This window comes from Solanum lycopersicum, chromosome 9 (assembly GCF_036512215.1).
Source record: "Solanum lycopersicum chromosome 9, SLM_r2.1".
NCBI classification, from domain to species: domain Eukaryota; kingdom Viridiplantae; phylum Streptophyta; class Magnoliopsida; order Solanales; family Solanaceae; genus Solanum; species Solanum lycopersicum.
In genome coordinates this window covers 56,271,006-56,286,671 of record NC_090808.1, presented here as the reverse complement: position 1 = coordinate 56,286,671, position 15,666 = coordinate 56,271,006, and the positions used below count along the sequence as shown (strand labels likewise).

The window sequence follows — 15,666 nt, the reverse complement described above, 5'->3', positions numbered from 1 at the left end:
TAGAAAATTGCTGAAGGGCCCTGGCCCAATCCTGAAAAAGATAAATAAAGGGTATACAGAAATGTATACATGCTGTATACAGCATATATTTGACCCATTTGGACCTCTTAAGCCCTGCACCTGTTTGAATATATATTTTCCGTTACTTTTCCCTGTATTGCTCTGCGTATTCGTACCTGTATCATTTTTTAAAAACTTACTTAACAAGTGTATATCGTCGCCCGATAATGTATAATAATGTGTACGGGCTGCACCCTATGTTCGCATTATTTGCCTAATCCCAAATTTTAATTAGAATAGGCGTCCCTATGTGTTCCCTTGCCAATCATATTTTTTAAGCATACATATAGTATATCATTCCCGTATATCTGTGTGTACAGGCTGTATTTCAGCCTGTTTTTCCACTTTCAGAAGTTGAAAACGCCTTTCTAGGAGTATAATTTCCCTGTCGTCAACTCTGATTTTCAGTTTGAGCCACCTGTGGATTTTTTACATGTATCAGAGTGTATATATGGTGTATAAATCAGATACACAGCTTCAAAACAAAAATTGCAGCCAAGTGCCTGCAATCCGCCACTTCTAGCAGCTCTCCAATGCCGGATTTCGACCTGTAAATGGGTCTTAAAGCCTCCTAGACTTGAAATGGGCTAACTCAAAGATCTTTTAACTCGGAGGAATGCGGGAGTGGAGTCCGAAATGGACTCGAATCGATGTCACATGTAATGGAAAAACAAAAGAAAAGGATTAACAACAGCCACTCAATATTATCATTAAAACAAGATTCTCAACAAAGCAAGAATTAGGCAAGAACGAGTTTTTTAAACTTTTGGAAATACATAAGTATGAAACCTTCGACAAATTCAAAGATAGCGATAGACAACAACACATAAACTATTTGTAAATAAAGTATGCTTTGAAACAAGGGAAGTCATGCTTTATCCTCATAAACTATTTAGGGAAAGAGGAAAACTCATTCATGTTCGGCAAACCTCCTTAGACATTATTGTACCATGGAGAATTTCCAACCTAAACAAGAGAGAAGCTTCGAAACAGGCCAGCAATCATCCAAACGATGGCTCCAAAACGGAACGAAGTCAAAACCAACACGATAAGGTCTACGCCATGACAAACTCATAACGATAGAAAGCGACATAAGATGAACAACATAACGAAGCAGGACTATAATACAAGATACATCACAAACTCGAACCAAAACCAACAAATAAACAGCCTATATTTACAGCCACAGGCCTTGCGTGCTCACAGTCAAACTTTTAACAGATTTTGATCCAAACAAATAAGGAAAAACCAGCAGATATATCAGCAGCAACTCACAGAGTACCAAAGCGACAAAAGAGACTACTTCGAAACAGAAGAAACGAGGGGGTAGTAAGAGGCAGGAGAAGGTTACCTTTTCGAGAGCAGCGACTGGAACAGCGACATGCTAATGACTTCACCACCTCGAACATAGACTCAAACGCGAGACACTAGCAACTCTTCCGTCTATCAGTCGTTTTCAAAGTATTTGCAATGTTTTCTCGAATTTATTGATATTTCAATGATAAAAAGAAAGAAATTTACTCCGGCAGCTTACAACGAAATCTCAACTAAAAATTTCCAACCCCTATTCCGATAACGGAGGGAGTTTATATAGAGGGAGAATTTTTAGGGTTCTTGGGGTAGGAGGGCGGGGGAATTTTAGAAAAGGATTGGGGCAAATTCGAGACTTCGCCCTCCATTTCAAAATTCAAACCTATGAAGATAAGGTTGAAGCTGCCACTAGTACAATCCTTGTACGAAATTTTCAACGGGAGAGGGATGGGGGCCGTCAGATTGCGGGCTACGTGGCGCGATCTAGGCACCATGGACAAAGTTTGCAGCCTTCCTTGCTGCTAGGCCTACGCGAACGTACGAATTGTAGAAGGAAGCGGCTCTAAAGCTGTTGCACAGCTCGCGTGAGAGAGGAGGAGAGAGGGAGAGAGAGCGTGGGGGAGAGACGCGAGGACGTTGGCATATCTGGGATTCTATCGCGTTTGAGGGGAAGAAGGGGTTTCTGTTAGGGGGGAGGTCGCGCGTGGGTTGTGCTTTTTTGGCATTTTCTGTTTTGTGAAACAGAACGAGAAAGATGGGAAGAGGAAAGGGGGAAACGAGTTAGGGGTTGGACGGGTCGGACGGGAACGGGTGGGTCTGGGAATTAATTGGGTTGAAGATTTAAAGTAGAAGAGCAGTTTTGGGCTGGGAATGAGTAAACGAAAGTGGGCCTTGGATTGGAAAAGGAGATGGGCCGCCTGGGAGTAGGGAGAATTGGGCCTGGAAATGTTGGGATTAATTTGGGTTGAAGGGAATTATGTTTAGTGGGTTGGAAAGGAAAATGGGTTGGGTATCAAAATGGGTGTCAACAAGTGTCCCTCATTTTACTTGGATTGATGCAAGCAATTCGAGGAAAATGAAATTGACCAAGCCAATTTTGACCAAACCCATTCATTTTCTAAAGGAAGGATTTGAGAAAGGGTTTAGGAATTATGGCCGGACCCTTGAAACGGGTTTTCTACATATCTCAGGCTATATGAGAATTCAGGCCACTTGTAGTTCGATAAGCTCGATTTACCGCATGATTTGAAAGAATCAAAAGCCACCTTGATACCGAGTTATGAAGGTATCGAAATGCTCGAGAATAGAATTCGAGAGTGAATGTTGGAATACAGCCGAGTTTTCGACATAGAATCAGCCTACATATCCTAAAGCCTTCAGAATCCGGATGTGTGTAGTTCGACACGATCGTTTGAAAAGGAAATCTATTGTGCTAGATAACCTCTGGTTATGGATAAGAGACAAATTAAATGAGTATGAAAAGGAGGCTTGTAACCTCTTAGCCATGAATGTGGAGCTTTTCACACCCATATGTAAGAACTTACACGGACATAATTTCCAAAGCTCTTGGCGTATTTTCACTCAGATTAGAAACTTGCTTCTTGTAAATCGAAACTTCCTGATGCGAGACTGAAGCTGACAGAACTAAAGAAAAACTCGCATGACTCGAGAGGAGTGGTTAGATCGTGGTGGAATTCGCTTCTCTGCTCGCGTCCTAAGAGTTTGACATTCCTCTTTGGACTGTGTCCCAGTTTGCTGCTAAGAAAACTTCCACGTTGTGCTTCATCCCTTTTGATGTCATCCGCACCTGTGGTTTTTGGAGAATTCACCCTTTTGGATGCTCTCAACAAAGACTGAGATAAAACTCGTCAGCTTACAAATGCAATTAGGATGGGAGACAGTGTCTTTTTACCATGTCGACACTTCATTGTTCTCCTCAAATCGACGTCAACTCGATCAGTCTGACGTCCGGCAAATAAAGCTTATGCCTTGTGTTTTGCAAAAAAGTCTTCAATGTACTCTTCATCTGATGCTAAAATAAATAAATAGACGTTGATGCGATGTTGATGTCTCTTTTGTAGTTATCTTTGATGCTCTTCTCAATGTTTACTTTTATAATAAATAACAAAATGCAATCGAGGCCAATGGATAAGTGTTGCTCTTTCTTTATCTGTGTATGTCCTCTTGCGGGGCATGAATATCTTCCCGCGATACGTAAATTTCCACGAGGTATGGATCTTCTCGCGATGCATAACTTTTAGCGAGGCATAAAATCCTCTCGCGATGTATAAAATTTCAACGAGGCATGGATTGTTCTCGTGATGTATAAATTTGGACGAGGCATGAGTCCTTCTCGTCGAGCATAATTGTCGACTCGCAATGCATGATTTTCCGCAATGCACGATTTTTCTGCGATGCGTGATTTTCAACGAGGCATGGATTCTTCTCGTGATGCACCGATTTCAGTGATGTATAAATTCTTCTCGCGATGTCTAAATTTCGGTGAGGCATAAAATCTTCTCGCGATGTATGAATTTTGGCGAGGCGTGGATCCTTCTCGTCGTGCATAATTGTTGACTCGCAATGCGTGATTTTCCACAATGCATGAGTTTTCGCAATGCATGATTCCCGCAATGCATGAATTCCAGCGAGGTATAAGTTCTTCTCGCGATGTCTAAATTTCAGCGAGGCATAAATTCTTCTCGCGATGTGTAAATTTTGACAAGGCATGAAATCTTCTCGTTGTGCACAAATTTCAGCGAGGTATAAATTCTTCTCGCGATGTATAAATTTGACGAGCCATGAAATCTTCTCGTCACGCATAATTATTGACTCGCAATGCATGATTTATGCGATGCATGATTCCCACAATGCATGATTCCGCAATGCATGATCTCCGCGATGCATGTTTTTCAGCAGTGTATGACTTCCGCGATGCATGATTTTTCAACAGCATGTGACTTCTGCGATGCATGATTCCGCGATGCATGATTTTCGCGAAGCATGATTTTTCAGCAGTGTATGACTTTCGCGATGCATGACTTTCAACGAGGCATGGATATTTATATCATCTGTGTTGATAATAAAACGACCTCCAAATAATATACCGACTTGATCGCCGATAACAAATAATAATAAAATAACTATCTCTTCTGGGGTAATGCATTGTCTTGATTGACAATAATCATCTTGTTTTGATGACGTAATGCAAATAACGTCCTCTACCGAAATCGTGAAATTATTGCTGAGATTCCTGTTTGATTCACCTTTGAATCTAGCCAGACATTTTTTTGCAAATTTCACATTGTTGAGAATGGTTTGAAATAAACAAACACATTCACAAGCATCTTGACACAAACTGTATGAACTGCCTCCTGCTTTCAGTAAGATTACTAGTTTTGGAGGTATTTTTCTCCTCTCTTGGAGCTCTCCATATCCGTCCGTCGGAAGAATTCGGCCGATTTCCAAAGCAAAGCTATAAACCTGCATCCATAGAAAAATTGTTAGTTTTAAACATACAGATCTGTGTCGATCCCTTCGGTTGTTTGCTCCTTGTCTTGATATCTCCGGTTGATTTCCCGATTTTCCGACTCTTGATAGATAAGAAAATATCTTATGCCAAAACAGATGAAATATAAAAGGGAAATTTTAAGAGAAACATGAAATTTTAAGAAATGGTATCTTGAAAAAGTCACTGCTAAGTCATGTCATGTTTAACGAGCTCCTTTGAATCTAACACTCGCTGATGAGTTTCAGAGGCACTCGGGACTTGTAGGGAAGATCCATAATGGAATTTTGAGGCTATCCTCAAAATTTCTGTCCCAGTTTACTATCTTGCTCATCTTTCCGTTGTAACCAAACAAAGCACGGAATTTTGAGATCTTCTCAAAAATTCTGTCCCAGTCGCAAATCTCAAAATGTCTTTGGTTTTGTCCGCTGAAGTGAAGGTTCCTTCTGGAGAATTTTTGAGTCCCTCTAAAAAATTCTGTCCCAGTTTCTATTGTAAAGGGGAATAGAAATCTTACGAGGGATATGACCGAGCCCTTGTTGCGCCTACGTATCTCGTTGAGGCAGGAATCAGGTCAAACATAGTCCCCCCCTCTAAAGGTTAACAAGAATAAAATTTTAAAAGAAACCGACCGAGGCCGACAAAGGCCGCCTACGTATCTCATTCTTGAGAATTCAGGTCGAACGTAGTTCAGATATGAAGAAATAATTAAGGGGATAAATGGGGTGACCGAAGCCGACAAACGCCGCCTACGTATCTCTTTCTTGAGAATTCATGTCAGACGTAGTTCGTTACGAGAGGGATAATAATTCAAATTTAAACAAATACAAGCAAACAAAACGATTACAAGTAAATAAAGGAAAAATGCAAAGCGAAACTTCACGCATAGTATCTCTTGACAGCATCTGAGTTGATAGGCTTGGGCCATACAGTGCCATCCATCTCCGACAAGATCAAAGCACCTCCAGATAGTACTTTACGAACCATGTAGGGACCCTGCCAGTTTGGTGCGAACTTTCCTTTGTGCTCGTCTTGATGAGGAAAAATACGCTAAAAAACCAACTGACCAACTTCAAAATTTCTGGCTCTTACTCTTTTGTGAAAAGCGCGAGTCATTCTCTATCAATATAACTGGCCATGGCAAACGACGACCATTCTCTTCTCATCAATCAAAGCTAGATGATCCATCCGTTTGCTAAACCACTCAGCGTTGCTTAACTCAGCTTCTTGGATGATCCTTAATGATGGTATCTCGACTTCAACAGGCACGACGGCCTCTGTTCCATATACTAGCAAGTATGGAGTAGCCCCAGTCGATGTTCTGACTATCGTTCGATAACCTAGTAGAGCATATGGCAACATTTTATGCCAACCTCGCTGTTTGTCAATCATTTTACTCAAAATCTTTTTGATGTTTTTGTTGGCGGCCTCTACAGCTCCGTTCATTTGAGGGCGATAAGTAGTTGACCTTCGATGAATAAGCTTAAATTGTTCACATATCTCTTTTATCAAATGACTATTGAGATTTGCACCGTTATCGGTAATCATGGATTCTGGAACTCCAAATCTGTATATCAGATTGTTGCGGACAAAATCGACCACCACTTTCTTGGTCACCGACTTTTAAGAGGCTGCTTCGACCCAGTTGGTTAAATAATCGATGGCAACCAAAATGAATCTGTGTCCATTAGAAGCGGACGGCTCTATAGGACCGATGACATCCATTCCCCAAGCTACAATGGCCAAGGTGAACTCATAGCATTAAGTTCGTGAGGTGGCACCCATATCAGATCACCGTGCACTTGACATTTGTGGCATTTTTGCACGAATTTGCAACAGTCATTCTCCATAGTCATACAGAAATAACCAGCTCGAAGGACCTTTCTTGCCAAAGTAAGCCCATTCAGTGTGTACCACAAACTCCAACATGTATCTGTTCAACAAGTCTCACAGCTTCAACAGCATTGACGCATCTTAAAAGACCCAAATCTGGAGTCCTCCTATACAGGACTTCTCCATTCAGAAAGAAATTGAGAGACACGACGTATCAACTTCTTTTGATTAGATGTAGCGTCTTCTGGATATGTCCCAGACTCCAAGTATCTCTTTATGTCGAAATACCAAGGCAAACCATCTGGTTCTGATTCAACATGTGAACAATGGGCTGGATGTTCCTTCAAGTCTATATCCAGCGGGTCGATGTAATCAGTATCCGGATGTTTGATCATTGAAGCGATGGTGGAAAGAGCGTCAGCTAATTCATTCTGTATTCTGGGAGTATGTCTGAACTCGATCTTGCGAAACCTTTTACACAGATTTTGCACATATTGTACGTAAGGTACAATCTTCGGTTTCTTCACATCCCATTCTCCTTGAACCTGATGAATCAAAAGGTCTGAATCTCCAATAACCAGAAACTCGTAAACATTCATGTCAACGACCATTTTCAAACTGAGAATGCAAGCTTCGTACTCAGCCATGTTGTTTGTGCTGTTGAATCGTAGCTTAGCCGCCATAGGATAGTGCTGACCAGATTCTGATACCAAGACTGCTCCAACACCTTTACCCTGGTGATTCATCGCTCCGTCGAAGAATAATCTCCAACCTGGATAAGCTTCAGAGATATCTTCACCCACAAATGACACTTCTTCATCGTGAAAATACGTCTTAAGTGGTTCATATTCTTCGTCAACGGGGTTTTCCGCAAGATTATCAGCCAAAGCTTGTGTCTTTATTGCCTTCTGAGTCACATACACGATATCAAACTCAATCAACAACATTTTCCGTTTAGCTAAATTCCCATTCGGCATCGCTTTCTGGAAAATGTACTTCAATGGATCCATTCTGCAAAAGAGATACGTGGTGTATGAAGACAAGTAGTGCCTCAGCTTGTGGGCAAGCCACGTCAGAGCACAACATGTTCTCTCCAGTAAAGTGTACCGAGACTCGTACGTAGTAAATTTCTTGCTTATGTAGTAGATAGCCCTTTCCTTCTTCCCTGTCTCATCGTGTTGACTGAGTACACATCCAAAGGCACTATCCGAAACAGAAAAATACAACAACAACGGACTCCCTTCTCGCGGAGGAACCAATACTGGTGGGTTAGACAAATAGCTCTTGATAGCGTCGAAAGCGGTCTGGCACTCCTCAGTCCACTTAGTCGGGGCGTCTTTCTTCAGCAACCTGTAAATAGGCTCACATACCACTGTCGATTATGCTATAAACTGGCTAATATAGTTTAACCTTCCCAAGAAACTCATTACCTCTTTTTTCGTTTTCGGCGGAGGTAACTCTTGAATCTCTTTGATCTTGGAAAAGTCGAGCTCAATACCTCTTCTGCTGACAATAAACCCCAACAACTTCCAGCTAGGACTCCAAAAGCGCATTTGGCGGGATTTAGCTTCAAGTTGTACCGACGCAAACGTTCAAAGAATTTTCTCAGGTGTGTCACATGATCCGAACTCTCGCGGTATTTGAGTATGACGTCGTCCACGTACACTTCAATCTCTTTATGGATCATGTCATGGAAGATAGTCATCATGACTCTCACGTAAGTAGCACCGGCGTTCTTGAGGCCGAACGACATTACCCTGTAGTGATATACCCCCCAAGGTGTTCTCTGCGTCTTCTTCATCCATCAAAATTTGGTGGTAGCCCGCGTAGCAATCCACAAACGACTGCATCTCATGTTTGGCACAGTTGTCAATCAAAATATGGAATTTGGCAACGGAAAATTATCCTTTGTACTAGTCTTGTTGAGATCTCTGTAATCGACACAAATCCTGATTTTTCCATCTTTCTTGGCGACCGGAACGATATTGGCCAACCAGGTTGGATATTTCGTTACTTCCAACAATCGAGACTCTATATTCTTGGTGATTACCTCCTTAATCTTTAAACTCAATTCAGGCTTGAATTTCCGAGTCTTATATTTCACCGGTTCGAACCCTGGGTTGATAGGCAGCTTATGAGATACGACATCAGTACTCAATCCCTGCATGTCAACGACTTCCCAAACAAATACATTACTGTATTCAGCAAGCAGATGAACCAGGCTCTCCTTCTGAGTTTCATTCAGGTAGGTGCTGATCTTAACCTCTTTGACACATTTCGAATCTCCCAAATTCACTGTTTCTGTCTCCTTCAGATTCGGTTTATGTTGATTCTCGAACTGTCAATATTCTTCTACAACATAGTCTGGTTCCCCACTTTCTTCGTCGTAGTCGTCAACCTCGTCGTCATTTGCCTCATTTAGCTCATGACATGACATGACATGACATTGGCAGGTTTGTAACTTACGTTACTGAAATCATAAACAGACAAAATTAGGAAAGTAATATATAACAAGTAATTAAATAAACAAAGTCAAATAAGGAGGCTTTCATTTAAATCGAACAAAATGCAAACTTGGGTCATGGCACAAGGCCATGTCGCCCTTTAAACATGACAACAAAATTCAAAATCAAGAACATGCAGAAATGGTGGGTCTCGGGCCTCTTCCGGACGACCGCTGATTTTGGTATGCACAAAATACCTCCTTTCTAACACAGAGTTCGGGACATCAGGATCGGCGTGGACGTCCAATTTTGCAGCATCTCCCCCGGTTCAGCATCACGAATGCCAGCTGGCTCAGCCTCCTTCTTGATGATGGCATTGATCTCCTTGAAAAGGTCACTGATTCCTTCCCCATCGTCTTATGGCTTGGCATGCTCCCGGACTAGAAAGGATTGATAGAGATGCGGAATCGGCTTAGTCAACCCTTGATCCTTTTTTCTCTTCATCTTCACATCATTATCCGTGAGGATGTACCCCAAACCATACTTTGATCCTTGAGCAAGGACTGGAACTGGCTCGATGATCCCTTGGGCATTCCTTCCTAATCCGAAACCTAGTTCGAATCCGCTCTGCAGCATTACCATGGCGATCATTCTGTACACGGACGACATGGGAGTCTGCGGGGCCAAGCCCTCATTGGTGGCATTTACCAACTCCACCGTGTAGAAATCCAAACTTTATGGCGTTTCGTCTAAGACCGGCACCTGCTTACCTGAGTGGCTTCTTTCACCTTGAATAACTAGTTCTTCATTTTTCCATACCAGTTTCATCAGTTGGTGGAGAGTGGAGGGGACGGCTCCAGCCATGTGAATGAATGGCCTTCCCAAAAAAAGGTTATAGCTGGTGTCGATATACAGCACCTGGAACTTTGCCTCGAATCCTGCGGGGCCCATTTGGATGGTCATGGTCACCGCTCCTAACGTCTCTCTCTGCACACCAACGAATACTCTCACATTGACCTGGTTTTGCTCCAACTTTCCGAGGTCAAACCTCAGCTGCTTCAGTGTAGACAAGGGGCATATGTTCAGGCCAGATCCGTCATCTACCAAAACACGGTTGACGATCTTTCCGCGGGATATCACGGTGATGTGTAGAGCTTTTTTATGGGCCCTCCCTTCGGCCGGCAATTCATCATCGCAGAAGCTGATGCGGTGTCCCCGAATGACTTGGTGAATCATAGCAGCTACATTGTCACTGCTCGTACCTGAAGGCACATACGTGTCATTCGAGGCTTTCATCAAAGCCTGTCTGTGGGACCAGGAGCTCATTAATAGGGCCCACACTGAAATCTGGGCAGGAGTCTTCTCCAAGTGCTTGACAATGGAGTAATCTTTGGGCTGCATTCTTCTCCAGAACTCCTCGGCTTCTTCTTCGCTGATCGGTCTCTTGGCATGATCTTTCTTTTGTCCTCCGAGAGAGAGCTCGTCAGGAGTGTAACATCCGCCAGATCTAGTCATGCCTAGAGCTACGGCCGTTTCTATAACAAACTTGGGTTTGGCGAGAGTCCTTGAAGGCACCAAGGCAACATCCTTTGCAGGTGTCAGAATAACGAACTCTCCCTTTTCCCTGACGCTTAAAGAAGCGACAGCCTATTCCAAGTCTTCTTGAACAACAGGAGTAATTCTCTTAGTTTCACGCTCATCTTCGTCAGTTTCTATTATGTTGATGTTTCCACCCCCATGATTTGGAATGGATTCGTGTTGACGTTTGGCGACGCAGGCTGAAGGGAGACCACTTCCTGGTCAATAAAATTCTGGATCTTGTGCTTGAGATTGATACAATCTTCTGTATCATGTCCAACACTGTTTGAATGATAAGCACATCTCTGCTCCGGTATGTAGAATCTGGAATTAACATCCACGGGCTTGGGCCCCATAAGGTGGATGTATCCGGCCGCGGATAATCTTTCGAACAATTTAGTTATGCTTTCAGCCAATGCGGTGAAGCTTCTGGAGGGTTTCTTCTCAAACCTGGGGCGAGAGGGATCATACCCGCTCTGCTGAGAGGGAGGGACTTGTCGATAACTGCGGGCATTTGAACGAGGAGCTTGGCTTTGGGGATAAGGATTTGTCTTGTAATTTGGCACTGGAGCTTGGTAATTCGGAGGGGGTTCTGATATAATGGAGCTTGGACTTGATAAGTGGGCGGAGGTGCTCGGTAGCTCGACTGTACATTGGTACAGTTAGGAGCAATATTCTGATAAGGGGATGGAGTCTGGTTAGGTTGAGGGTAATTTGGGTATATAGGAGAAAAATTTTAGAGATTTGGGGGTGGACTTTGGTACGATGAAATTTGAGCATTTGGATAGGTAGGGGCAGTATTGTGGTTATCAGGATGATTGGATTGTAGGTAGTAGGATCGGTGAGACTTTGGGGAGTGCCTGGAACGATCTTGGGAATGTGACGGGTTTCTAGGGGTTTTTCTTCCCCCATACGAGACAGCGGCAACTTCCTCTCTTCTCTTCCTTATCAATCCTGAAAACCCAGGTGACGCGGATATAAGGGCTATCTTCCCCGATTTTAAACCATCTTCGATAGTCTCACCAACTTTGACTATCTCGGCGAATTTAGCTCCGACTAGCAACATGATTCGGTCATAGTAATCTGGCTCCTGTACCCGCACAAACACTTCCACAATCTCTTTCTCGGTCATGGGCGGCCTTACCCTCGCTGCTTCTTTCCTCCACCTATAGGCAAATTCTCTAAAGCTTTTAGTTGGTTTTTACTTCATCTTCTCTAGAGAATACTGATCGGGAACTATTTCGACATTGTAGGCGAATCGGTCAATGAAGTCTTTAGCCAACGCATTCCAACTGGGTCATTGCTTGGTTTCGTATGAAGTAAACCACTCGAGGGCCTCCCCACGTAGACTTCGGCTGAAAAGCCGCATCAACAAGGCCTCATCCCTTCCAACTCCCACGAGTTGGTGAAAATACGCTCTCAGATGCGCCATGGGGTTGCCTACTCCTCCGAAGGTTTCAAACTTCGGAATTTTAAACCCTTCGAGAAGGTTCAAATCTGGGTGGATGCACAACTCTGCGTAACTGATTCCGACGACGTCTGGGATGCCCTGTAGCTCTTTCTTAACCTTTTTGATTTCCTCCTTTATATCGATCTTCACTTCTTCTTTTGCCTTCCATTCTCTTTCCTGTTCTTCATCGTGATCAAACTCAGAACCATGCACCTCATGCTCGGCAAGAACAGGAACTTGGAAGGTGGCTCTTTTTGGAAGGGGTGGAGTGATAGAAGAACTTGGGATGTTTTGGGCGGTCTGATAGTTTTATGGGTAGGCCTGAGGATTGGTGTTCTGACTTAAATGGGGATGAGGTGTTTGGGTATTGAATGCAGTTTGAGTTTGGTTTTGATTTTGTGGCGGTAGGGCAGTTTGAGTATTTTAAGGATGGGGTGGCATTTGAGGGTGGTTATTTGGAAGAGGTGAAGGAGTTTGGTAAGATAAAGAAGCGTATTGGGGGTTTTGTGTTGTCAGATCTATCACAGACGGATTATGCACAGGTGTGGAAGGCTGGTTCTGAGTTGGATCTATGTTTGATGAAGGGAAGTAGACCGGAGGTCTTGTATCAGCAATATTAGTGACAAATCCAGGTGGAGGCGCATCCTGTCTCCGTTGCATTTCAACTTTCATTTCAGCAATCTGTGTCATTAGTTGCATGATCAATTCGTTCTGTTCCATTACGGTGGGCTGAGCCATCACAACGTCAGTAAGACGCACTTCGTCGTTGTTGTCTCCCATAACTGTCTTTCCTTTGTCTGAATTTGGTCTAGGGAAGGAATCTGTAGGACCTTTCGATCTGGTGAAGTAAGGATGATCTGCAAGCTTTGATCGACATAGACCAGTTAAAAGGTACCTCAGAAGTGAAACAACTTAAAGACAGATTTGTTAATGCATATTCGGAGTACAAAATGCATAATATCACACATAGAGCAGATAAACAAACAAGTTGCTTTGTTCGAGGATATCTTTAACCCACGAATGAGGACGGGAATACATTTTTTAACAAGCAGGAATTTGCTTTTATTTTTGACGCTGTCTCGAGAAGGCTAAATAACGTTGAGCTACGGTCTTCTTGCAGCTGCTTTTGATGTCTGTTGATCTGATTTTCGTATCTTTCGTAACATGAAGGAGAATGAAAAAATTTTTAAAGGTAGGGGCCGGGCCGGTAGAGGTTGCCTACGTATCTCACGGGGAGAATTCAGGCCCAATGTAGTTCGAGTATTCTGATAAAATATTTTCATTCCTTCTTTCATTACGGTTACAGGGGAATTGAAGGACAACATTGGAATTCTTAAAAGATAACGTGACAATGACACGTTAGTCATTTTTCTTCTTGTTGCAGCGTCACTCTCTTCTTTTCAGACGACCTAGAAATGGAGGCTTGTAGACGATTTCCTCCTCGTCGTCTTCCTCAGTCAATTTGGGGTTACCATTTTCAGGGCCATTGTTGTCTGCTCCCTGTTCACAGGCGATGTATTTTCCACCCTTCAGGTTGCTACGGATTGTCAATTCCTTATCAACTGACGCACTTTTGGCTAACAGAACGGCGGTCTCCACATCTATCTTTGCCTCTCTCGCCTTTCCTTCGTGCACCTTCAAACGAAGCATGTCCAACTTTTGCCTCAAGCTTTCGGTTTCCATCTCAACCTCTTTCTTTCTTTTTATCTGCGATGCCAAATCCTCGTCCAATGTCACGGCTGCAGCTTTGTAAATTGCTGTGGCCATGTCAACTCTAAGCCCTTCTTCCTTGGCCTTTTGAATTTTCCGAGTGATTTGTTTGATCCTTCTCTGTAGCTCTTCTTTAGTGAGTTCCATCCCTTTTCCATAGCGGTAATTTTGCCTTTCCTGAGACGATGAAACAGTGTTTAGGATTTGTGGTATAGGAGGAGATCTTTTTTGGGTGAGAAACTTAAGACTCGAAAACTTTGGTCAGACATTTTGCAATAGTGGCTTCTGTATATTTTTGAAATTTCTGTATAGGAGTGAGTTAATGATATCGTCGTTCATTGCAACATACCACATAAACAGTTAAACACACATATATCGCGTCCTAAACATGCATGTGACCCTTTTGTGCCAAGGGTAGGCCTAACGAATTATAGGATGTATATGCTTTTTTAAACTCGATTTATTACCCCCAAGATAGTTCATTAATAACATCCCAAATGTCTGATAAACATAATACAGAAAAATAGTCCTGAAAATAAATTACAAAACAAAGTACAAATAAAATAGTCCCACGCAGGGGATGGTAAAAAATCAGGCCTCCTCTGATCCTTTGCCAAGTCTGGTCCTCTTGGCGATGTTGACCTCTTCCCACATGGCATATCTATTCGCCTAGAGATGATCTCTCGCTAATCAAGCTCCTTCTTGATGTTTGAACCCCTCTATCGATTGAATCTGTCGCTCCATGCTATCATCCAACTCTGTCATGCATTATTTGGCACTTCGTAGTTCTTGCTTCAATCGAGCTATGACTTTGGCATCTTCGGAATGACGACGTTGATGCTCTAATTCACTCTTATCAAACTTCTCTTGAAGGCGGTGAAGTCGGACGTGATGTTTTGTTCCAACATCGGCAATAATGTGAGAAACATTTGGACCAGGCTCAATTGTTCCAGCAAGACTCTTTTTCAACCATTCTTTGTACTCCTTCGAACATTCTGGACGAAACCTATCTGGTACAGGCTCATCCAACACTCTTTGAGATCTCCACATCCTACGCATGTCTTCAGAAAATGCAACTCGCCCATTCTCGTGGTCAGTTACGAATTTCCTCATATCTGCAATCTGAGCCAACTCTTGTTTCCCTCCTAGTTTCCTCAGAACTCGACCGGGAGCATATGGTCTAGTTCCTCTTAACCCAACAAATACCAAATAAGGGACCTTTTCAGTTCGAACCACCATATTCTTAGTTACCACCAAACTATCTATTGACCATTGTACGTCTTCTTCTCTCAGTCCTCGAAGCCTCGGATACCAAAAACTCTCTTCTCCAGTCTTGTTGCAACAATTGTGATACAACCACCAGTCATGACTATGTAGCTCGTCGGACCGTCTTAGGGGATCTGGTTCTTTTGGGTTATGAGTCTTTATTAAATGACGCATCATCCACCACTGTAGTATCAGATTACACCCTTGAAAGAAGCGTTCTCCGTTCTGACACTTGTCTAAAGCCCTGTAGATGTCTACAGAATCATGGGCGCTAAAGCGTAGTACTTTGTTGATGTTTTGTAATCCACTCCATAAAAAATGGCATGAGTGACCATAAATACACTAGGATGAATAGTGTATTTTGGCCCTTGAGGGAAAACCATCGTGCCGAGCAAACATATCGCAAATGCAAGAGGACGCGTCTCTTTCCATTTTTCTTTTGAGACGGACTCGTCTTTATGTTTCTCATAAGCTCTTGCACGCCCAAATCGATAATATAACTTTCT

At 42.9% G+C, this 15,666-nt stretch overlaps 1 protein-coding gene across 1 annotated transcript; it reads right to left on the bottom strand.

Moving 5' to 3' along the window:
• Nucleotides 1-8,585: 8,585 nt before the first annotated feature.
• Nucleotides 8,586-11,866, bottom strand: LOC138338605 (uncharacterized). Its single transcript, XM_069289582.1, has 5 exons — nt 11,491-11,866; nt 10,947-11,380; nt 9,927-10,803; nt 9,689-9,831; nt 8,586-9,050 (listed from the first exon to the last, which is right to left on the bottom strand). The coding sequence occupies exons 1-5, from the start codon at nt 11,864-11,866 to the stop codon at nt 8,586-8,588; spliced, it is 2,295 nt and encodes a 764-aa protein (XP_069145683.1).
• Between the last annotated feature and the right edge of the window lie 3,800 nt (nt 11,867-15,666).